Source organism: Fundulus heteroclitus, chromosome 4 (genome assembly GCF_011125445.2).
Source record: "Fundulus heteroclitus isolate FHET01 chromosome 4, MU-UCD_Fhet_4.1, whole genome shotgun sequence".
NCBI lineage: Eukaryota > Metazoa > Chordata > Actinopteri > Cyprinodontiformes > Fundulidae > Fundulus > Fundulus heteroclitus.
In genome coordinates, this window is record NC_046364.1 from 35,827,802 (window position 1) to 35,852,387 (window position 24,586).

General features: G+C 39.0%; 1 protein-coding gene across 4 annotated transcripts in view; it reads left to right on the forward strand.

Moving 5' to 3' along the window:
• The window catches only part of LOC105930467 (AT-rich interactive domain-containing protein 3B), an 86,604-nt gene that overhangs the window by 25,760 nt on the left and 36,258 nt on the right, over positions 1 to 24,586 (forward strand). For all 4 annotated transcript variants that reach the window (XM_021319554.2, XM_021319553.2, XM_021319555.2 and 1 more), the window contains exons 3-4: positions 20,311 to 20,385; positions 20,539 to 20,611. In XM_021319554.2, the coding sequence (XP_021175229.1) occupies positions 20,311 to 20,385; positions 20,539 to 20,611 (148 nt within the window). The remainder of the gene's footprint in view (positions 1 to 20,310; positions 20,386 to 20,538; positions 20,612 to 24,586) is intronic.

Here is a 24,586-nt window from a genome sequence, read left to right on the forward strand (position 1 = left end):
TATTTACCTTTCAACCCTGATGCAAAGTAAGCAATGAATCATTTAAAGACGCACGAACAATAACAAAAAGGGGGCAAAGTCGACAGTTTACAAGACAAGTTTAAGGTCTAATCTACAGGTTTTTTGAGTTTTTTTTATTTATTTTTATTTATACTTCCCTTTCTTTTAGAAGCACAAAAAAACACGGCTTCTTACAGTCCATTTGCCTTTTCCTCTAAACCTATTAGTTTTTTTTTATGAATGTTAAAGCCTTTGGTTTGAGAGGAGAAAGATTGGGAACTTCTGCTGTATTTTAGAAATTCATAAAGTTGAGACTCACATGTATGCTTATTGATAGGTAGACTGGTAAAAGGGTAATTTTTCCCACACAGAGATAGACTTCTCTTTAAGGAAAACTGATGTATTATGTTCCGCTGCCCCCCCCCCCCCCCCCCCCCCCACACACACACACACACAAACGCACACACACAGCTTTGCCAGTTTCATTCATCCTTTACAACCACTCCCACTAAACGTATCTCAACACCTGCTCTTTAATGAAGCTAAACAGCATAGGGGTGGTAAAGCCAAAAGAGAAACACGTCCACCGATCTCTTCGGCAGCTGCAGTGAAACATGCTCAAGGTCATGTGACCCATTATGACATTGTTGCTCAAACTCTCCTTGGGTTTTATGAAGCCTTTACAACAACAGCGCTGTATGTTGTAATAAAGAGCATGAGCTCCTGGCATCTAAAGCCTTAAATTTACTAACTTGGTGACCATTACAACATAATACTTGATCAACTCTCTATTTCAGTCTGATATTGGATGAAATTTAAAAAAAAAATAGTAAAACATTAAAAAGAATATGTAGCTTACTTATCCAGAATTTACATCCTGAAAGCTTTTTCAAGGTATAAATCTGCTTTTACAAAGCGTATATCTATAATTATTATAGACACTTCTTACAAATATTGTGTGTATGTATGTATGTATGTATGTATGTGTGTATATATATATATATATATATATATATATTACACCTCTTTAAACTCTAGTATTGATGCTGTATTTTAGCAATGTAAGCAATGTAAGCAACACCATCAAATATTTTATAAGAGCTGCAAGACCTTTTTTAAGTTTGCTTTTTTTAATTGTTAAGATTAAGAGCAAGGAGTTTGCAAGATGTAGTAGTCTCAAAGTCTCCAAATTGTATTTGAATTGGAAATCAGCATTTGACATTTGACACTTTCTCCCGTTTACTGTTTTGATAAGAAAGGCAGAAAGGCGGTGGTTGCCTTCTTTGTTGTTTTTGCCAACTTGCAATGGAAGGATGTGTACTTCACATCTACTGGGCTAATTTGAAATTGAAATTATGTGCAAACTGTTCTGTGCCTTTTAAAAGTATTAATAGTCATTGAGGTCTTTGACAGTTTAGCATTCGATAATCACAAACATAATGTATTATATTCGCATTTGTTGTGATAGGCAGACATATAAAGTAATTTATAATTGTGAGTTGACAGAAAAATTTAATGGTTTTCAAATTTGTTTTACAAATAAAACTCTGGGAGCCGGATCAGCATTTGTATTCAGACCCCTTTTAGTCAAAAAAGGGTTCTGTATTATAGCAGTGTCCCTTTTCAATCCATCTGTTTAATCCATCATCTAAAGATGGAAAGAATATAGCACAACTGCATACCAAACAAGCATTGGCGTCACCCTACACTGACAGGCAGAGGAAGGAGAGGATTAAACAGAAGCATCCAACAGGCTCAAGGTAACTCTGGCATGTTTGGCCTCTCTTTTTTTTTTTTTTTTTTTTTTTTTTTGAGTGGCCAGCTTGTTGAATTGTTGAAAGAAAATCTAAAGAATTGTGGCAGCCAGTCAAAGCCCATGTGTGGGCCACAACAAACACATAAAAGATGGTGCTCTATGCAGCTGTTTGGTCCAGTTGAACCAAACCAGAGTTTGTTTCCTTGGATAATCCTCTTCGTTTGGACAGGTGTGAATGCTCATCCGTACTCTGTAATCGACCAAGTAAAGAGAACTCTGGTGCGCCTGAAAACGTGGGTCTTGGTTCCGTTGTAAGTGAAGCCTGATGCGGTTTCCCTACAGCAGGAATTGAAACTGCCTATCTAGTGAACCAAAGACACAATGTGAGTCAAAGGGAAGACATGACGTATGATTTCCTGACATACCTGAGATCTGGAAACATTTAAATCCTTGCAATACCTTGTTCTGTGTAACTTTGCTGTTTGTAACTGTGTAACTGCAGTGGTCTCTCACTCTCCACCACCATTTCCTGCATTGCTGCTTTCGTCTCATGTATACAGAGCAATATACTCGACCTGTTGCCTTGCCTGCTCATTCTGGACACAGTCTTGTGATTAGACCTCAAATGAACGGGAAACTCTCACATGAGGGGGAAAAAACACAGTGCTGAGCATCTTCAGCAAGGACAGGATCGCAGTGTCTAGAAAGTCAGATGAAACGTAATACAAAACAATCCCTGAAGAAAAGCTGTTTAGTGGCTGGACGAGACTTGAAGCGGCGGCACAGGTTCACCTTTCAGTAAGACAACGACCGGAAAGGCAGTCAGAAGAGTTGTAGAAAACTGCAAAAACGGAACTAAAAATAAGTAATATTTTCTTAAAATGAGTGTATCTGTCCTAGATTTGAGAAGGTAAATAAGATGATCTGCCAACGGAATAAGATTTTTGCACTTAAAATAGGAACAACTCATCTCCATCATCCGATTTGAAGTGCAGGATGTCAATTTATCTTATTTTAAATAAGATAAATAGACACCCAATGGAATAAAATACTCATTCCATTGGCAGATAATATTATTTACCTGCTCAAATCTGGGACAAAAACACACATTTTAAGAACATTTTACTTATTTTTAGATCCGTTTTAGCAGTGAACAATTTAGTTAAAAGTATGTTCATTCAGAATGAGCAAAAGGTTTGCTCTTGATGTACAAAGATGGTAGAGACATATCCAAAAAGTCTTGAGGCAGTAATTTCAGTGAAAGGTACACAAACACAGGCATATGCTACACCTCTCTCACAGCAAGTCTTTTTCAGAAATGCAGTGCACCCAAAATAAAGACCAAAAGATGTTTAAGGTTTAGGGTATTATCTTTTTGGTAGCCACAGTTTTTCATTTGTTGCTTTTATTTATATATATATATATATATATATATATATATATATATATATATATATATATATATATATATATATATATATATATATATATATATATATATATATATATAATTGCTTTTTTGCACCTTGCAAAAAGGGGCCAGCTGAGTAATAGGTCTGGAGCGAGAGTTGTCTGTTGTTAGTGGTTTTCTTGGCCCTCCTCTGCTACTGCTTTGGCTCAGCTCCAGGCTGTGTTCAGGGGCCTGTAAGTGCTAACTGGGCCACTGTGTCAAGGCACTTGGGTAAACGCAGCAGCTGACTGGAATCTGGCATGAAGCCACAGAGGAGAAGCAGTTGGAAGTGCTTCAGAAGGGTTTCCTTACACTGATGCCTCCTTGCTTTTCGGTCAGCTTCGTACTGGCTGCCAAAATTTCCTGCAGTTTATAGTAACATGTGGCCATGTTGTTTATCTTCAAACATAAGCTAAACGTAATCAAAGTCTTGAAGGAGGGAGAGACCACCAGAGGAGGAAGGAAGAAAATGAGTATCCTGGCTCCTACCCAGGAAACGTCACATTACACTAACAGCAAAGCGTTTGCTGCTCAGCCTCCAATATTTGCGCTCTCCCTTTACCCCAGAACTACTCGCTTCCTGAGTCACAAAAAAGAATAACCACAAGAATTGAACTGTAGGCGGTGTGTTTATCAAACCTAATGTTGTACTTCTGCTTAAATAGGATCATGAAAGAGAAGTAAAATGTTCTCACTAGTCTGATTATTTTCAGCCACAGATTATTGGAAAGCAGAGGAGAGTTAAAAAATTAGGGTTTAAAAAAATTATCCTTTTTGGGAGTGATTCAATTTTGAGGTGTAAGATTTGTTAACTATTACTGCATACATACTGAACAAACAATATAGTTTGACTTTACTCTTTATTTCCAGTATGAGTTTTTTTAAAATGGCATCTAAAACTAATATCATCTGAATTTTAAAACGTCTTTTTATGTTGTTTTTTGTCTTCCTTGCTGCTAGCATATTGCACAATTTTATGCTTACAGGGAACAGTTGAAAACTGAGTAATTTCAAATGTCCAAAATAAACTCAGCTTTATTTGACCTGCAGCATTTTTGGGTTAATAGGCAGTCACACTGGATGGAGCTATGAGCTGCATAAACTTTGGTCAATAATTTCAAGGCCAAAGTGGTAAATGATTAGAGTAACTGACTTTTTTTTCATTTTGAACATCAGATTCAACACAGAGTTCATGCTTGTGAGTAAAGAAAGAAGTATTGGAGCTTTTATTGATCAAATTTTCTTCCAATAAAGAGTAGCGAATAAAGAATATTTAAAAAAAGCGTACCAGGTGCAAAAGCTATGGTATGACTAAGATTCATGTTAAACTTGGTCTAATAATGTCTGAAACAGATTTCGACCCCCCCCCCCCAACACACACACACACACACACACACACTCTCCCAGTGGAGCCGGCCTTGATTAGTCAGCCATCTGGTCAAACAAAGACGTCTCAGGTTTTCCTGCTCTATAAATGTGATTAGAAAACCCAAGGCTGCTTAATGCTCTCAGCATAAATAGAAAACATAATATAATTGGTTTTTAAAGGTAATTGGAATAAAACATACCCATTATCTGGATCTATTCTTTCATTGGATGAATTGAACTTAAACGTGTGACAGCACATAAGAATAATTTTATATTTAAGTGCTCCATACACATTTTATTTTTCATTATTAGAAAATATAACCCCCTCTCCCCAGTAATGGTTTCTCTTGCAACATGAAAGGGTTGTGCACAATTTGTATACACAAATTTCTAAGTTCTGGATAGGTTTGGTTATTGCGCACCCTGTACTGCAAACACACCATACCTGTATAGTTCTTCTTTTGTTGATGTTGAAGCACAATCTCTAAATTCTCATTATTCTCTCCTTATTTGACATTTCTCTCTGCTGTGTTTTTGCCTCGGTCACGCCCAAAATTCCCCATTGTGGGACAATAAAGGTATTTCTTATCTTATCTAACCCTTTTTCCTCATAATCCTGTTTTTCTTTCTTTTTGTAGACGGACTGAAATGTATCATTGAGTGCTGTGAACACTCTGCGACTGCCTCAGCACTGTTTATTTTATCCATTTTCTACAAATATTGTGACAGAGACTTCAATCAGACGGCCAAAATCCGCCAATAACGAGTTAATCGGCTCTGACTGATTGGCAAGTCAAACTGAAAAAGCTAAAGATAAATCCTCCACATAGATTATTTGCATCCAAAATTAAGAACATACATCATTTTCAGCTTATGCATTCAGTAACCAACAATGCATAATCGAGAACACACAATTGGTTCTCTTGTAATCCCTTGATTTTTCTATTGGATTCAAAACTGCGACTTCTATCAGCAAACCTGTGGTATGGGATTTCTCTTTCCCTTGCTATAGTCCTTAGAATTGAAAAAGTCGTAAATTGTCAGATTGGAATCAGCAGGCCAGACGTCAAAGAAAACGGGACATTGGTATCGATCAGGAAAAGCCTGATCAGTGCACCCCTGATAGATAGATAGTTGTCAGTAGTACCTCACAACATCAATGTCTTTCTCCCCACCTCAAAGCATGCCATGGCTGTACTCTGAGCATCCAGTAGAGATGTAGAATCTTGCTGCCTCTGGAGATGAGCTCCAGATGCGTGACGACCAGCAACATCCAAACCTGGTTCCCTGGGGGGTGCTGGCCTGTCAGGGTTGGAATGCCTCTGTACACTTAACGCTTGCTGAGAGGAAACAGATCCCTCTTGCTTTGAGCGGAGAAATCGCTCCCTATCGATTTTAAACTCGTCAGAAAACCTGTGAATTGCGCTTATGGTTTGAACATTTGATACTCCGGATTCATAGAGGCGGTCATAACATTAACTTTTTTCTGAAAGAGGAAGTGCTCCCACCCCCAACAATTATTCACCACGCCTCACAAAGAAGCCATTTACCCATCTGACTGCAGGCGCTGTGACCTTTTGTCATTTTATATGCAATTAAAACTGAGATTTTCTGTTGATGGTGAATGTATCAAGTTGCTGGCACTGGCAGGAGATTGAAAATGTATATAAAGACCTATCAGGTCTGTGCAATGTCTCCAGCTACCATTGGCTTTGGGGTGAGGTGGATGTTTGCTGTTTGAAAGCTGTGAGATATGCAAGGTATTTTCAGCCAAAGCATTTGACGCAAAGGAAATGTCTAATAGCAGCTTTATACCTTCCAACTAAACCCTGGGAATTGTACCTTTTCTGCTTTGATACACAGTGAGAACATTTATCTGGATCTTTTTGTAAAATAACTGCTTAAACATTATGTAGGTTTTTTTATATATATGTAAATGTCACTGTACATGTCACAGAACAGAAACAGAATGTCCAAACCAAATTATCCTCAACAGGGTACCGCGCTTCTCCTTTCTTGTTAGTAGTTAAAAACGTCTAGTCCATGCAGTCTGGTTTCTGAATGCCCTGAAACACCAGAGTAATGGGTTAACTTATGGAGCCCCGTATTTGATGGCACAGATGTGATTCACTAAAATATTTGCTCTGCCTGTGAAAGGGTCTTTGAACCAATGAGTGTGAACTCCTGGCCACACCACCCTATAAACGTTGCATTTGTGTGAGGCAACGAAAGGGGCCATCTAGTGTAATGGGGGATGGGGCCTCTGCCTGTGGAATGTGGTGTCTTGGTGAAAGGGCTGGAGCTGAACAAACGCACTCAGTTTATTTGGCAAACCAGACTTACAGGTTACCAGCAGACATGTTTACTCTGCAGCTAAATATCAAGATCCACTTCTTTCTTTCAGATGTTCTTTTTTTTTATTCTCATTTTGATGTGGTTGAATTCTCAACCTCTTTCCATCTGTGGTTTAAAAACTGAATAGGGTAACAAAAAAAAATGACAAATGAATACATTTGTTATATCCCTCCTGTTTTTTTTTCTTTTGTATGTTCATCTACCTGCCCATTTGCCTGTAGGTGTCTCCTGTCTGCCCCCTCCCTCTTTCCTCTGTCTTTCTTTTTCAGCTTTGTAATTGGAGTGATTAATGGAGGGAGGGGTGGTCTTGCCTGGAGGCCTGTTTTTCAGTGGCCTATTTAGAGGTTCAGCACCGCTGAGGCCAAGACAGGTAGCAACATGCTCCGCTCCTGGACGTTTACCCCCTTGTCCCCGCCACTTTGTCTGTTCCCTCTAAAGCCAGAAATCTCTCATAGCTACAAACATGACTGGACACTTAGGGGCAGGAATGCCTCTGGGTCATGTTCCTCCCTGATCTTGGCAGCCCGATCTCATGGGATATGTGGAAATTGTGTGCTTCTTAATATTTTCTGATGAGAGTGTACAATCATGAGTGGACGTGGCTGTTAGCAGAAACTGAACCATATGCTCCCGGCTGCCAGTGAGATTTACTTCCTCCTTGTCGCACATGGGATCACGATTAGCGGGAGCCTTTGTTGATGGTAGCGTTTGGCCGGCTCACTGTGAAATCCTTTACAGTTGTTAGCGGGTAACGGATGCCATCCGCCCAGTCCTGCCCCTACACTTCCCAGTTGGAAGAGTTTCAATAAATAACTTCTGTGGAAAGATTAAACCCCAATTGTTTAATTTGCATGTAATGTTTTTGAGTAGGGTTGTCACAGTAATAGAATTTTAAACTCGATATCGATACCCAGGGAAATATTCGACACTCGATACCATTTTCGATACCACAGGGATGAAAATGACAACTAGTTAAAGGAATAAAATACCTTATTAACATGAAAAACTCACCTTTTTCAATGTCTACATGGAACATGCTTTCTCAACAGAATCACAGATGTCACTTAAATAATTGTGCAAATAGATGCTAAATAAATAAGCCAAATATAACACATGCCTAGTAGCATGCTAGCCACAGCTAATCACACAGCATTAATGCAGACCATTCATGAATTCACCCTGGCCTTCATGAATTCATCACAAAGGCCGGGGTATTGGTTCTTGAGATGTTTGGTCAAGTTTGTTGTGCTGCTTGACTTCGTTTCCACCACTTTAAAGCACTGTTTGCAGACAGGCTCGTCAACATATTAGTGCTTCCTTTCTTCGTTTGCCTCATATTCTAAAATATTTAGTATCGATACCATGCCAAATTAATGTTGTACCTGGATACAGCTTTTGAGTATCGCTACTTTCCAGAGTATTGATACTTTTGACAACCCTAAATCAAAGTGCAATTAAACAATAGTTGTGAAACATGCTTGTAAAACATGATGGTGTCCCTGACATTGTAAACAATGAAAATATGACTAAATGTTTTCTGCTGTTGTTATTACACAATGAGCTAAGAACAGGCTTCACTTCACTTGGCTTTAAACTAACTAACTAAATTAATAAATTAAAGTGCCTTGTATTATGGTAAAAAAGTTTCCTCTTCAAAATAGTTTTAACAATATATTTTCCTAAACATATATTCCGCATTGCATGCTGTTCCCAATGAGTGCATTGGCAAAATAAAAGCCAGAGTTTCCAGAAAATAAACCTTAAATTGTAAATTCAAATTAATTGATTATATCGATTTATCACCCGCCCTAACTATTTCTGACCCTGATTGTGCCACTTTTGTCAGGCATGCTGTGAGGACAACCAGATTTGTTTCAGGGTTGTCACTAGCAAAATATTTTTCAGTAATTTATTAATAAATTACTGTAAATGACTAGCTTTCCTTGAAAAGAGCAATTTTTAATTTCGAACTTTCCCATTATTTCTGCATATAAAATATTATTTAAGAACTCCAATGGACAAAACCATGGAAACTCCCAAAGATGATTATTTGATATTATTATCAAATAAAACAATTATCAAATAAGAAAACTGTTAAAAATGTTTTCTAGCCGTATGAATATGCTACAATTAAGAGCCACAATTATTTGTCAGAATCATCCCTTGATCTAAATTTACTTTTTTTCTACAATAAATGTAGCCATATATTGCTAAAAATGTGGACCACCATTTTCAGGTAAAATTATGAAATTATTTACGTAAGTTTTATTGTTGTTCTTTTTTAATTACGAGCTATTGTTGTTTTCTGTAGTCCAGATCTCTGCTGAAGGCCAATATTGTGATTAAATCGCGCTGTGTCTGTTTGAAAGGCTTTCCTTGCTGAGCTGTTTTGACAGGCAGCAATTTGGCTAAAAAAGATTAGTCTAGGAATGAGATGTTAAGAGTACCTGTGGGATGAGAGGGGCTATCCTGTTATTGTTAGATCCTGTTTCTGGCGTACAGGAATGTTGGTGAATTTCACTAAAGTTGCCCTCCCACCTGGGTCCATTCTGCCAGAACTCACACTGAGAACTCTGTAGCATTTGGGCAACTTTGATTTTTTTTTTTTTTTTTTGCCTAGTGTTGCTATAGGGATCTAGCTTGCATGAGCATGAATTGTGTGTTCGTTGAGGATAGGTGTGGCTGTTTACACGGTATCTTATAGATGGCTGCAACTTGATAAAGGTTTCCCTTGGAAACCTTAACCGTGTCACTTAAAGTAAGGATGTCTTGTTGGAGGCGCGGCGGTTAGGTCACCCTGGGAGCTATGATCCAGCCCTCATCTCAGTTTCCCTGGTGTAGTGGTAGATGACTGAGGATGATGACTATTGACGTTTGCAGTGAGATTGCGTCCGGAGGGGGGCTGGGGACTTCCCTGTGTTTGCACATCCAGGGCTATTGATTTGAGCTGTGTGTTCAATAGCTATGGCCCAGGGGATTTGGCATGTAGCTCTGCAGGGTGGGGTACAGAGAGCCATGCCAGTACCCTGGGATAGTAAGCTTTGAGGGCTTTTGGGGTATAGCTAAGGGCTAACATGGCCTTACATGGCAAAGGTGTGTTTTTGACTCTTCGTTGGTTCACAGGATTGAAGTGGTGGGCCGTTAAACAGATGTTTTAAATCAGATGTGATGTTGTCACTTGTTTCTACCTTTTCATTTGTAGTAAGAACCTTCCCTTCTGCTTACATTCTATGCCAGTGGATACCAGCTTTATTTTAACAACATGTTTTTTATTTATGCCTGATTTTCTTTTTTTTCCAACAAGATTTCCAAAGTGAACAATGAATATCTCCTCATCTGAGGGGCTGAGAGCTGGTTGAGTGAAGGCAAATCACATGACGCTTTTATTAAGAGTAAGCCTCTTCATCTAATAACAGCTGCACTATCAAATTGGAAAAGTGCTGTCAACATCCTGAGCAATCAATGCCATCCAACCCCCCGCTCTCCAAGCAGCAGCCATTAACCCCTCTTGTTCCAGCATGCCTGGCCTCAATAAAATGGTGGCTCTTCTCCGGACGTCTTTCTATAATGGCAGAGTACAATTACCTCCAAGAAATGCATCAGCATTCATGTTGGAGAGTATTATGAGGATTGTCTGATGGAAAGCACTGCAAAGAACGTCATTCTGCTGAAGGTTGTTCACAGTAAAACGTCACAATACATTCACATGAATACGCAATGCAGGCTTCTGGATTTCACACATATTCAAGTAAGATCAACAAAGTCTGTTATCACTGTGTCACTTTCTTTTGCAGTCAGATATGGCGTTAGATCATTTGATGCACAGGAAGGGAACTAATATATCCTGTTTTTAAAAGAGATACAGCAATTAGGTTTTCTTGGCCCAGTCCAGCGTCCATTTTTCTGCTGCTTCCAATTTTGACCAAATCTGTTTTGTTGTTGTTTTTTTTCCCATTAAACATAAAACATGAAAGCAGGTTGTTCACCCATGGAAGTATCTTTTTGAATCAAACTGAAAATTGAAGAGCTTATACAAATCCCATTCACAATTTATTCGCCAATACATTTGTTGCTAACCGTTTAATTTAATCAAATTTTTCTGAACTCAAAATTCTGTCTGTCAAAGTGCTTGCTTTGCTTTGATGGCTTTTATAGACTGAAACCTGAGATTTTGGTTTCAGTGCATTTAATGGATAGGGAGAAAAAATTGACCATTGAATCGCCTATAAGAGTCAGTCAAGGAAAAATTGCTCAATTCTGATCGGGTAATCGATTTGCATTTTCAGGTTTAAAAGATGAGCCAAAATGTCTTTAAAAGCATTACCATTTTGGATCTTTCTTTTTGGCACAGATTAAGGGGCATCTCTCACGAAAGAATTGTGTAGAAGTGCATTCACGTACATCTGTATTTGATATATCTGTTGTTTTTCATCTTCTCCTCCTAGCGATGGCCATCTTCGGCAAACTTTTAGTGCTCTGTTATTGTTACCTCTGATTTGGCACTGAGGTAGTTGGTCACGTACGGCCATAATGCAATTAGGCCACCCACCGCCTGGACCCTCTAACAGCACAAGAGAATAATAACAGTGGCTATTTGAACTGTTGGCATTCAAATGCACAGGTACAAGGTACAGGCTGGAATGAAATTGTTATATGATAATGCTAAGTACAAAATGCCACAGTTTCACTATTACTGGGGTTTATATAAAAATGTTTAACAAAAGGTTTGTCTGTATTGCTAACAAAATGGTAACCGTTATTCCTACTGTCCTGTACAGTTTCTGCATTTTTGGGAAGTTTGTATGACTTCTTTAGGGATCAGTTGGTAGCAGGGTAGGTTGCTATGGGTTCCTACTTTTTTCTGTTGTAATTTTCAGCTTCAGTCTGGCTCCACCATCTTTTGAAATTCCAATAGTTTACAGAAGTAGAGAAGTAATGGCTTCACAGTTTATTAGCTGACTGACCCAACAGCTGGTTAACAGAAATTCACAGAAAGGAGCGCATCTTGACAGGGAGCTCAGAACGACACAACCCCTCACTGGGCTGTCTGTGTCCGTGAAGCTAATATTTAAGCAGATAGTGTTATCTTATGTTGTCTGGTAGGTTTACTACTTAACTTTTGCGGATTCAGGAGCTTCACTGACCTTCATGCGTTGCTCTCAAACGTCATTGTTGTAGCATTACCTTGTAGTGTTACCTTGTAGCATTAGCATAGCATGTGGCCTCATTTAGCATTTTGTTTTATCTTGTCCGTCTATCTTTGTCTCGCTGTATTTGAAGTGTTAGCATAATCTAAACTTTCTGCAATAGATCATTGTTTACATGAGCGGCTGCATGGAGGGGAGAGGCTGTTATTGTAGAGCTGCAGACAGAAGAAGAGTGATAGTTTGGTCAAATGTGAAAGGGTCAGTTTATATTAATTTTGACGCAAACGAGCATCTTTGAATAATATATATTTTTTTAGTATCAATCATGTCTTTCAGTTTGACAACCCTAATTCCAAGATGAAAGGGAATGAGAAAATAAAACATAACATCTACCAGACTATAGTAAAATGAATCCCTTCAGTAAGTTATCTGGTGGGAGTGAACTGCACCATCTCCCCTTCCGGATGCAGCGTCAAACTCAGCCCATGACCTTGGATGAGAGAAAAAGAGGGGGCTTGTCTCACCTGTAGTCCAGAAGTGCATAAATACAAAGATACGACAAAAACTTTATGGGAGCAGGATCGTAAAAGCAAGCTTGGTCTCCATAATGATATTCTAGAAGGAGATTTTAGCAATAGTAAAATTTTTAATTATAATACAGAGTTAAAATACAAAGTAAATTTCAAGTGCTTATTGTGTAAAATACTGAACCTTTTTGCCTTTCTGCTCTTTGTATATTAACACTGGGAGTCTATGGATTTACCATTGCCTTAATGATAGTGATTAGTGGCACGCCTTTACTTTCAACAACCTGGCTGTCTGTGTTTTCTGCAAATGCAAATATTTCCAAAGACAGAATTTGCTTTTCTTCTAAGTGAAAAGTATAGTTGCTTTCTTTTAGGCGGCTGCCCATAGCAACAGGTGGCAAAGGCAGCGTAGCATACATTCCAGCTGTATGAAACCAGAACTTTCTCAATAAAAAAAACAAAACTTTAAACATTAGGAATGTTTAAAGTTTTAATATTAGAGCTTTGTAAAGGTCTGCTCAATATTGTGAAAGAAATTATAATTACATTTATTTCGACCAATACTGCACAACTGATTCAGATTGAAAAGTCATTGCATTCACTGTGTGCAAAGATCAAAATGACTGATTGTTGTTACATTCATGTCTCTAATGTTACGTAAATGAAATCAAACCGGCGTGACTTGCTGGCTCCAGAGAGCGGAGCAGCAGCATGTTTCAGAGAGGCAGGCGAAATGATTCCAGAAGTTGCATTAAATGTTGTCATGGATCAAAACGTTGTTTAATGACATCATGGTGCAGGATGCATTTTAAATGTGTTTAGATGACAATTTTGGTAATGTTTTTTTTTTTTTTTTTTGAAAAAAAGAAAAAAGAAAAAGTAGATCTTATCTTGCAAGCTTAGTTGCATAGTTTAGTTGAAAACAGTTTATTTGTTGACTAGGATTTCGAGAATGTTTCAATGATTGCCAATAAAGTAATTGGAGAACTAAGTACACTCCAGTTGTTCCTTCCATTGGATTTAAGAGGGAAATTGAGACCAGTGGATGCTCATTAGATGCACCTGGTCAATCAACCATCAATATATGCTGTCAGTTATATAAAGGAGGAGTTTTAGCAGTTTGCTATTCAGGTTCCCCAGTTCCAAGGAGAAAAGACATCAGTAAAGACCTCAGAGAGGTAGTTTTATTCTATAAATCTGGAAACAACAATTTTAATTCCATCATTCCAAAAAGATTGCTTACCAGTGGAAAACATTTTACACAACTCCCTTTTATCTTGTGAATTACCAGAAAATGTACCCAAATGTCAGACCATACAGTGCTCAGAGAAATTGCAAATATCACTATAGCTACATATCAGTCTCAACAGGACTCAGAATGTAAAATGTTAAAATTCACAACATTACAGTTAGAATCAAATAAACAAGTATAGCTTGTCTTTAAAAAGTTTTTTAGGAAAAAAAGCTTTTATTCCTCAAATATAAAGACAGTAAGACTTACATAGGTTTACAATTGTGAAACTGAATGAAACAATAGACCTCTAGAGAATAATGTCCTTTTTAAACAGATAAGACCAGTGTTGAAATGTTCCGCCATGATGCACCTCACACAACCTGAACCTGTGATGATGTGGACTTGTTTTGCACCCAGGGGACATTGGTACCTTGCAGTTCTTGAGCCAAGCATGAACTTCACTGTATGCCAAGTTAAATGTTAGGCCATCTGTCAGGCAGCTGGCGCTTGGATCTGATCTATTAAAAGAGCAATGATCTCAACAATATCAGCAAATCTACCAGAGTGTGACCCAAACAGTAAAGAACATTCGTTTCATGTGGTTCAGTCGGTTTTCCCTACCCAAACCTCATCCAAACTATGTGTTAGTTTGTCAAGAGAGTTGTGAATAAATGACTGATTGCAATCCTCAACCAAATGATGCAACTTTGTAAAAAAAAAAACGACAGGGTGAAAATTCCTCCACATGATGTGGGAAACAGATAGTCTTTATGAAACCTTCAGGTTATACCTGCTACAGGTGGTTTAACAAGCTTTTGATTCACATGGTGTACTTTTTCACCTTTTTTTTAAGACCACATGTTTGTATGTAGCCTTGCATGTCGGATAAGCGAGGCAAAAATGTATATTCTATGTCCAATTCTGTACTGAAGCGCCAGGGGCTTGTCAGATAGCTCTCTGTAGGTTTATATATAATATGTGTGGTCATGTATCAGCCGGTTTATTCAACACAAACAACTCTTATTAGTCACACCCATACTGACTCCATACTAAACTCTGCATCTGTGGTTGTTGTTGTGTGTGTGTGTGTGTGTGTGTGTGTGTGTGTGTGTGTATGTGTGTGTGTACATTAAGCTGAAAGGTTGTTCTGCTGAGAGCTGAGAAATGTCTTCACAGTTTTAGTGTTGATGGATGTTTGACAACCCCTGCATTAAGCAACACTGCTGTACTAAAATATTGTGTTGCCTGCTTTCAATAAAACGGTTATTAAATACATTAGGCATGTCAAGTCATGTACGCATCTTGGAAGGTGTGGGAATCTAAAAAAAAAAAAAGAGAGAAAAAAAGTCATTTCTGGGTGGAGCAGTGGATGTGATGAGGGGGCTGAGGTGACTGATCATAAGGAGCGGTCCAAAACACATCAGTAGCCACTCTTAAGTTTACAAGGAGCAACATGGTGTTAACATTCCTCAGCTGACCAAGGTCTCATTTCAAGAGCCAACATGTCTGTTCCCGGTTAATGGCTCCTGTTATAATTACTTTGCTCTTGTGTGCATGTGAGCATTTTCTACACCAGCAACAAAGCAGATATGTTTTCTACTAAAAAAAGTAAATGTATTATTAGTTGAACATTAAATTACTTTAATGTCCATAACTCACCCAATCTGAGTGGTTATCATATGAGTTTAATCATTTATGAACAATGTTACCTTCATCTGAAACTTTCCATTTTAAACAGCGTTTATGAAAAAAAAATAAGATTTCTCGCCAATTTAAGCACTTTGTTTAAATAACAAAATTAAGCATGGATTATCTAACATTTTTCTTATGTTTGTCACAGAAATGGCACATCTAATTTCAATTAGTGTTTACTCTTAAAATAACATAAAGCAAACCTTAACACTGTATTAAAATAATAATCATAAATTTCCCAACTAATGGACATTTAATTATATTTCTATTTCTAATAACTAATAGAACAAACTATTTACAAGGCAAACATTTAGTTGTAATGTTAAAATAAAATGTGAAATTTGTTGTTTTTTTTAATAAAATAAAGCTTGTTAAAAATCTAAAAGTTTTTAGGAGCTCGTCTAATTCTCAGATGTCAAGGGGAACATATTTTTGCCGATCTAATTATGACTTTGATGACCTAATAATAGTAATTTTGAAGGATTTAGTAAAATCCACCCACATTCACATCAGCATCTGCTCTGGAAAAGAGTGGGAAATGCCAGTTGTGTCCAACATGTAGTGAAGTATCATATGTTCGCTGTATTGGCTATCCTCCCATGGATGTGTGGCTCCCTTTCCAACCATCTCTTTGGTTTAGAGACTCATTTGGACAGCACTGCCTCAATCAGCCGAGACAATCCACTTTCAGAAAGGACAGTGGTCTCTTTTGCCCCAGGTTTGGCTGTCTGGAGGTTTATTAACTTTGGAAGTGGAACGGGGTTGTTAATGCAAAGACTACACGCTCATAAAAGTTATTACTGTGTGAACTACAGCGCACGCTGAGGACGAGTGTCCGGTCTTTTTGTTGGGTGAAAGTTCTTTATTAGTTTTGTTTTGAGGATCGCTCCCAAGCAGCACTTGCACCTCTGGCCAGACCAGGTCAACCGAGACTGGTCAGCCGTTAACGGTGGACCTTTGGCCGATGTGGATGTTGTATTATCTAAAGAGCTAAAGGGCGTCAGATGTTTGTGACACCTGGCTTCACAGATGTGCCATTTTTTTCCTCAATATTTCCTCATATCATAATCAAACAAAGAGTTTCTTTGCAGACTAAGGTACATTACTTAATAAAAGCAGTTTCATATTCAAATCATTGACACAATAAACATTCACCATAAAAACTTTAATACTCTTGAAACCAAGCATGATAAATCTGAAACACGTGAGTACAGGTGCTCAGGATGGAAATGATTCCTGAAGGAAAAACTAACAGTTTTCTTCTGATTGATGCTAATCTCAGTTATTGTTCCACAAAGTTACTGCTGTTTTTACCACATGTTGTATTGCCTCTCACCTTCTAGACTACAGTCAAGTTTGTTTTAAACCACTTAGTAAAAAAGTGTCTGAAAAAAACATTATTTTGGTGACTTTTCAAAAATCATTTCAGGTGTGCTTCACTTGTGACCCCAGCTATTATCTTGTCCAATTACTACCAAATGTCCTTCTTTCTTGGAAATTATCCTTAAGGCCCATAAATTGACCCATGGCTGATTAAAATAATATATATTTTTTTATTTGAGGCCTGATCTGCCAATTTTAATTATTTTCTATTGTCTTTAGCACAAATAGAAAAAAAATGCTTAATGCTCTAGGGGTGGTATTTTCTAATCCATCAGAGAATTAAGGAATTACCTGATTATTTCCATTTATGGATCAAAGCATATGTCTCTAATCTTTATCAAAATTCAACAAATACATTTGTAGATATGGAATGTTTTCAAACATTTAATATGTTAATTGCATTTAGACTCACATTGACAGGATTAAACTTCACTTTCAGTGTCTTGAAAGAGTTTTTTGTTTAAAGATGTTTTTATATAAATTTATCTAAATCAGATTCAAATTGTAACTTTTACATACAGCTTGGAAAAAACCCGGAGGATGACATTGACTGCACAATAATACTCGGTCACTTTAGACCTTTGCTCTCATTTGATGTCACAACACCTTGACCCCTGCTCTCCCACAACAGCGTCCCTCAGGGAAGCAGGATTGTGTATGTGTGTGCAAGTGTGCACGAGGTTTGTGTATAAACACATTTGTGTTTCCTTAACATTTTCAAGTCCAGTGACCTGGTGGCTACTGCCTGCACTTTTGGACCTACACTTAGTATGGATCTTTAGTTGCATGTTGAAAATGTATTTTTGTATATAATCTAGAACAGGTCCTTTAGTTTACAGAAAATCATTTGACATAGCTTTGCTTAATAAAAGATAAGGATAGCTTCCTATGATTGCAAAATTATTGTTATAAAAAAAACATAGTTTCTTGTTTTTAGCAACCAAGGGCAAAGTTGATACATCTATAGACATCAGGGTAAGTAACAGCCATGTGCTGCTTATCAAATAACAAATCCTGAACAAAAAGGATATTTTCTTTGTCGCGAGCCAATCAGGAAAGACTTCAGCATGTTAAAGAAATCTTTTGCTGCACATCGAAGAACTTGAACACAATTTGAAGTCTTCAAAAAGTATTTATTTGCCTTGAACCTTTTCGCTTTTTGTCATGTTGCAACAATATACTTCAGTGTTTGTCGTTCGGACTCAATTTAGCAGACCAACACAAAGTAGTGGACAATTTGGAAGTTGGATACAAGTTTTTCAAAATGTTTCCAAATGAAAATCTTAATTGTGGCACGGATTTCTTTTTAGTCTATTTTAGTCTGATATCCCTGAATTAAATTTAGTGCAACAAATTGACATTATTTGTTAATTAGGAAATGATAGCAGTTTTTTTTTCTTCTGGGAGAAAATTGGTAAACAAGTGGCACAACTGCAAACCTTCCTAAAAGATGGTCAAACACCTATGACAGGTTGGACAGAAATAAGAGCATTAAGCACAGAAGCAGCTAAGTGGACACAACAAACATGTGGAAAAGCAGTTAGGCATATATGGAGAAAAGCTATGCATGGCAGAAAACTAAAACTGCACGTCATTCTGAATACACCATTCCCATGGGAATACATCATGCTGTGGAATAAACTTCCTCACAAGGAAACTGACATAAATGTAACTTTTCAGATGAGTTTGTCATGGTCTGATCAATTGTTACGTTAATGCACAGCAGCATTTACTAGCTTGCGAACTATGAGAATGAGTGGAATCTTTATTTTTTTCCCCCCATATAACTTAAAAGTTTGGTTACTAATGTGAGTATACGGAATCAGAAAACTTGTATCCAAAAGTAAAAAAAATCTAGGAGTATGCATATGTAAAATGTGAATTATCTTCAGTCATAAGCATTTATAATGGTTAATGTTTAACAAAGGTAGGAAAATTGTGTGCAAAGGTCTATAGGGCCTCCGGATGAACGATAATGTATTTTTTTATGTTCACATGATCAACCGGTTGTAATCTTGTCACATGCCATAGATTATGTAATTTAATTGGAAATGGTGTTTTTGCATGAGAAAAGCTGCTTTTTTTTTATTCACTCTTGTTAAGACTTAAATTGATCTGACTTTCAAACATACGTTAGACATCTATATTTTATTTCACAAGTCTTTGTTAGGAAAACGAACATTGCATGAATGACATTGTTTAAAAAAAAAAAAAAAAAAACTTTCACTCTGTGAGGAAGCCGGCAACTTCTTTCGCAACGTTTCATGTGTTTATCTGGTAACCTTGAAACACACCATTTGCAGCGGTTGTCCAGGTTGATGGCTGATGAATATTTGTTTAGGGAGCATGAATGTTGACAACAGTTAGACACACGAGAGTGAGAGGGTGAAAATGACTTGCTCTCAGAGGCCTTGACAACCTTTGCCCTCTGGCTCTCATTTCAGAGCCTGTAATTGCCACTGACCAATAGGCTCCTGGTTGAAACTAGACCCCGCTCTGCAGCTATTAACGTCTCCCACCAAAAGGATCTTGTTTTGATTCCTGATGCTTTTATAGGTTTTGTCTTTAGGAGGCATTCCTGGTCTGCACATACCGTGCAGTCCTTTCTGCCTTTATTTTTCTTCTTTGCGTCTTGTGGGGCCATTTGGACCCCCCCGCGCCCCCCGCCCCGCACTCACAAACATGCACACGTTGATGATTAGCCTTTACGCATTTGTGTCCGCATATGTGGGCGTATGTGCATGCCTGCAGAGATGCACGCTAAGGCAAGTGACCAGCCCACCCTCCTCCGGCCCCTCCTGACAGCCAGCTATACTCTATGAACTTGGCCACCCGTCACAGCTGCGTTAAGATTGAAGGATGGGGGGCCCGTGTATCCAGCTGGGTCGGAAGACATGGGTGGGGGCAGGGCAGGCCCAGATGCAGATGGTTTAGGTCAAATGGAGATGTTTGAGGATGAAGGGGGAGGGGGATTTAGGAGATCAGGGGCACAATAACTCCAGAAGTTGCTCTTTCAACCCCTGGATAAATGCATTCTTTAGCTCTTAGTTTACATTTGGGTTTTTTCCACGAGTTTTTATTGCAGGATGTTTGTCTTTGACCTATTTAGTTTAGTCCAGCACAAATGTTTTGACCTGCAGTAAAACCGAGAGAAGCCGATTAACATTTTAGGAAAAAATAAATCGGGTCCAGAGTTCATTCGTAGCGACTAAGGTTTCGCATCTATAAAGCTGAGATACATTGAGTCATGGGACATTCAGCATTCTTTGTTCTATCCACACATTTACTTCCTTCAGTATCTTTGTTCAAACAAACCTTATTCTCAGCTTGTTTGCCATCACTTTTTGTATGTTTACTGACTGTTTTATATGTTGTTTTTTTATGCTTGTGTGCTGCAGAATGGCAGTGCTGGATGGACAGATGAAGCTGACAGCAACAGAGGAAGAGGAGAAGCCTCCAGGGACTTTGCTAAGGTGAGCTTGTCGAAGACAACACAGCTAAACTGACACAATTCATATGTTTAGAGTTAGACATGTTTTCAGTACCCATTTAAGATGCTGAACAAGCTGCATAAATACAACAAGCTTTTAATGCCCTGTTATGTTTGTTTGTCTTTTCTCCTGCAGCTGTATGAGCTCGACAGTGATCCAAAAAGGAAGGAATTTTTGGATGATCTCTTTACCTTCATGCAGAAACGAGGTAAGAACAGCACATTAGTTAGCAAGCGTTGGACAGAAACCAAATCTTTTGTGGCCTTGCTGTCTAAGGAAGTGGAGGGTCATTGGGATTTGTGAACCAGGTTTAAGAATTTAAATGAAACCCTGACCTTCTGAAAATGGGATGTCCATCAACTTACTCAAAGTCCTCTACATGTCAAAACATACTTGAGTCTTCTTTAGAAGTTGTGTAGTGTTTCCATTAAGAATATTCTCCTGGCTTTTAGCAACATGGTATTTCTCCATTTTTTTCCATGTTCCCACAGAGTCTTTATATATTTTACGACTCCAAGCCTGAGTTATGTGTTTTTAAGAACAAAGCATCTTTTTTCTGTCTTTTATTGCCTGAAAAATGTGCCATTTTTCTTATCACCTCCAAAAACATTTTATAATTCCAAAACTGAATCCGAGATTCGACTATCCGACGGACCCTCCTTTCCAGAACCCCTGAATAGACCTTACCAGGGAGGCTTAAGAGTGTGATTCCTCTGTAGTTGGAACACACCCTCCGGTCCCCCTTTTTAAATAGGGGGACCACCACCCCAGTCTGCCAATCCAGGGGAACTGCCCCTGGCAGTTCCCCTGGACAAAGGGCAGCCGCCAAGGCTGCCCTTTGTCACCGATTCTGTTCATAACTTTTATGGACAGAATTTCTAGGCGCAGCCAAGGTGTTGAGGGGATCCGCTTTGGTGGCCTTAGGATTGCGTCTCTGCTATTCGCGGATGACGTGGTCCTATTGGCTTCATCAGGGCGTGATCTACAGCACTCACTGGAGCGGTTCGCAGCCGAGTGCGAAGCGGCCGGGATGAAAATCAGTGCCTCCAAATCCGAGACCATGGTCTTGAACCGGAAAAGGGTAGAGTGCCTTCTCCGGGTTGGGGAGGATGTCCTGCCCCTAGTGGAGGAGTTCAAGTATCTTGGGGTCTTGTTCACGAATGAGGGGAAGATGGAGCGGGAGATCGACAGGCGGATTGGTGCAGCGTCTGCTGTGAAGCGGGCGCTGTACCGATCCGTTGTGGTGAAGAGAGAGCTGAGCCAAAAGGCGAAGCTCTCGATTTACCGGTCGATCTACGTTCCTACCCTCATCTATGGTCACGAGCTTTGGGTCGTGACCGAAAGAACGAGATCCCGGATACAAGCGGCTGAAATGAGTTTTCTCCGTAGTGTGTCTGGGCTCTCCCTTAGAGATAGGGTGAGGAGCTCAGTCATCCGGGGAGGACTCAGAGTAGAGCCGCTGCTCCTCCACGTCGAGAGGAGCCAGTTGAGGTGGCTCGGGCATCTGGTCAGGATGCCTCCTGGACGCCTCCCTGGAGAGGTGTTCCGGGCACGTCCCACCGGGAGGAGACCCAGGGGAAGACCCAGGACACGCTGGAGGGACTATGTCTCCCGGCTGGCCTGGGAACGCCTTGGGATTCCTCCTGAGGAGCTGGCCCAAGTGGCTGGGGAGAGGGACGTCTGGGCCTCCCTACTGAAGCTGCTACCCCCGCGACCCGACCCCGGATAAGCGGAAGACAACGGACGGACGGACGGACGGAATTCCAAAACTACGCAGGCAAAGAAATCTTTGGCTACGTCTTTAAAGACAAATGGTGTCAGCAGGTAAAATCTGCTTCAGTTGATCCTGCCTTTTTTAAAGCAAAGTAGATCTGGCAGTGGCAAAACTTACTTAGTTGCCTGTCAGCCGATCATGCACTACTTTTGCACAAACTTCAGGTCCACACTGCTGATGCAGCAAAGCTTTTGTCATGTAAACTTGGTGCCAGATAAGGCAACAGGCTCAAGTAATCCCTCCTAAAGGGAATCTAGGTGTGATTACAGTGGTTCTTACTTTACATGAGGTTTTGGTAAACTGTGGGGAGACATGAGGGCCTCTGGATTTGTGTGGGGTTTATATCCAAGTAAGAAAATTGTATTTGGTGAAGATAAATGTATCTTGCAAAAGTATTTATAACCCTTTTGTGACATTTTGTGTCATTATAACTATAAACTTCAATGAATTCGAAGGGGGAGGCCAAAAACAAGTGCCTGCCACACTTTTCAGATTTCGTTGGTAGCACATTTTGAAATCCATGAACAATTTTCCTTCCCTTTCACAATTATGTACAACATTTTGCTGGTCCAGACCTTAAAGTAAAGTTTTTTATGTTTTGTATTGTATACTGTTTGGTTTTGTTGCTTTTCTTTATTCCATGTCAACGCAAGGGTTGGGGTTAGAGCCAGTAGTCCTACATTTTCATTCAGGAACATTAAATATTAGTTCCAGAGCAGGCTGTAAAAGAGGCTGAAGTCAGTCAAGAAAATGAATTGCCAGCTACGTAGCAAATTTTTCCAACTTACTGCCTATCATAAGTCTGTTTTTTTTATATAAAGGGTAACACAATTTATTTTTCTTTTGGAGCTTGTTTTTGATGAACCATGATCCACCTTGATGAAGGCCACAAGGTAAAATAGTCTGCCAATAAAGTTTTTGCCCCAATATTTTAAATGTTACTGGAGTCTTCACCTGTCCAGATCTTTGTCTCTATCCATGCACCTTGGTAGTAGCTGAAGTTGTGCCAGAAACTTTTGGATCTGTGTTTTGAAACCACAACATTATCAGCCTCTTAGTGGTCTGGTTTTGGCACCCAGAGTTCTTGTTTAGACGATAATGGATTGAGCAGAGCCGGACACTCGGGGGCTAAGTCTGTCTCATCCATTCTGCATCTTTGTTCTGTGACTCAGGGTGTCAGTTTCTTACAATTTGCCTTTAAGTTGCTTAGATTATTTTACACTTATATGCTTAGATTTAAAAAGTATGACTGGTGCTGTTTACCTGGTCAAAATTTTGAACCAAATTGCATTTCTGGTGTGTATTACAGTAAGCGTTAGTAGAATCGGCTTTCATGGATCACGTTCCTGTGTCATCTTGTACAAGTGTTAGGTAGTAAGTGAGTACAAGGGTCAACAGTTGGTAACAAATACTACAGCTTCTGAAGATTACCTACAGTTATAGAAACGTGTAGGCAAACTTCAATCATGATTTATTTAGGGTTAATACTTTCAAAATTTTTAGGTTTTATTACTAAAGTATTTTATCCACTGGTTGGTACTTTCTTGAATCAACTGTTTTTAAATCTTCAACTTCTCTGTGTTCACAATGTTTAGTTTATAATGCCATGAATGATTTTGGAGCCGTTTTAGAGATTTCTTTAAAGACAGATTTGCAAAACTAAATTAGTTTTAACTGAACGTGAATGCATAGAAAAATAACTTTATTTTGAGGGTAAGTAAAATTGAGTAGTCTCAAGACAAGAGAGACAAATGGTGAGGTGATTTTCCCACCTTCCTAGGGGCCTCTCAGTCTTGAAAGGAAAGCAACAGCGGAAGGAAAAATTACGAGGGATTCCCATTTCCTGCCTCTGCAGTTTAAAAACACGCCTGTGTGTGTGTTTGTGTGTGTGTGTGTGCATGTTAATGGTCGAGGAATTTCAGCAGCTGTCCTAAATCGTGTCAGTGAGTGAGGGGGCCTATTGATGGGACCTGAATCTAGATAAAGCAGAAAGCACTCACAAGTAGCCTCTTCAGTCTTCACTTCTCAGATAGGTTTGTAAAATCTTTTGCTTGGAACTCCTTTTGCACCCACAGCTGAGCTGAGTTCTGTTTGTTTGTAATTATTGAGCTTGATCTAGGCCTTAATCAACCAGAGAACCTCATGTATATATTAATTATTTGTAGCAGGAGCAAACATTAGCTAATGGCCCGACATGAAGATGTAGTATAAATGCATTAGAGCTGCCTACATTGGAAGAGTGAACATAAACCTGATGAGATACAGCGACTGTTCAATAGATCCATTGCAGGTTTTACTGTCTTGATTATACTCTCTGCAGGGAAAGAAAAAGACTTGATCTGGCTTATCACTTTTGACTGTCATAAAGGTTTTGATTAAGCTTTAGGAGGGTTGTCATGCTTGGATAAC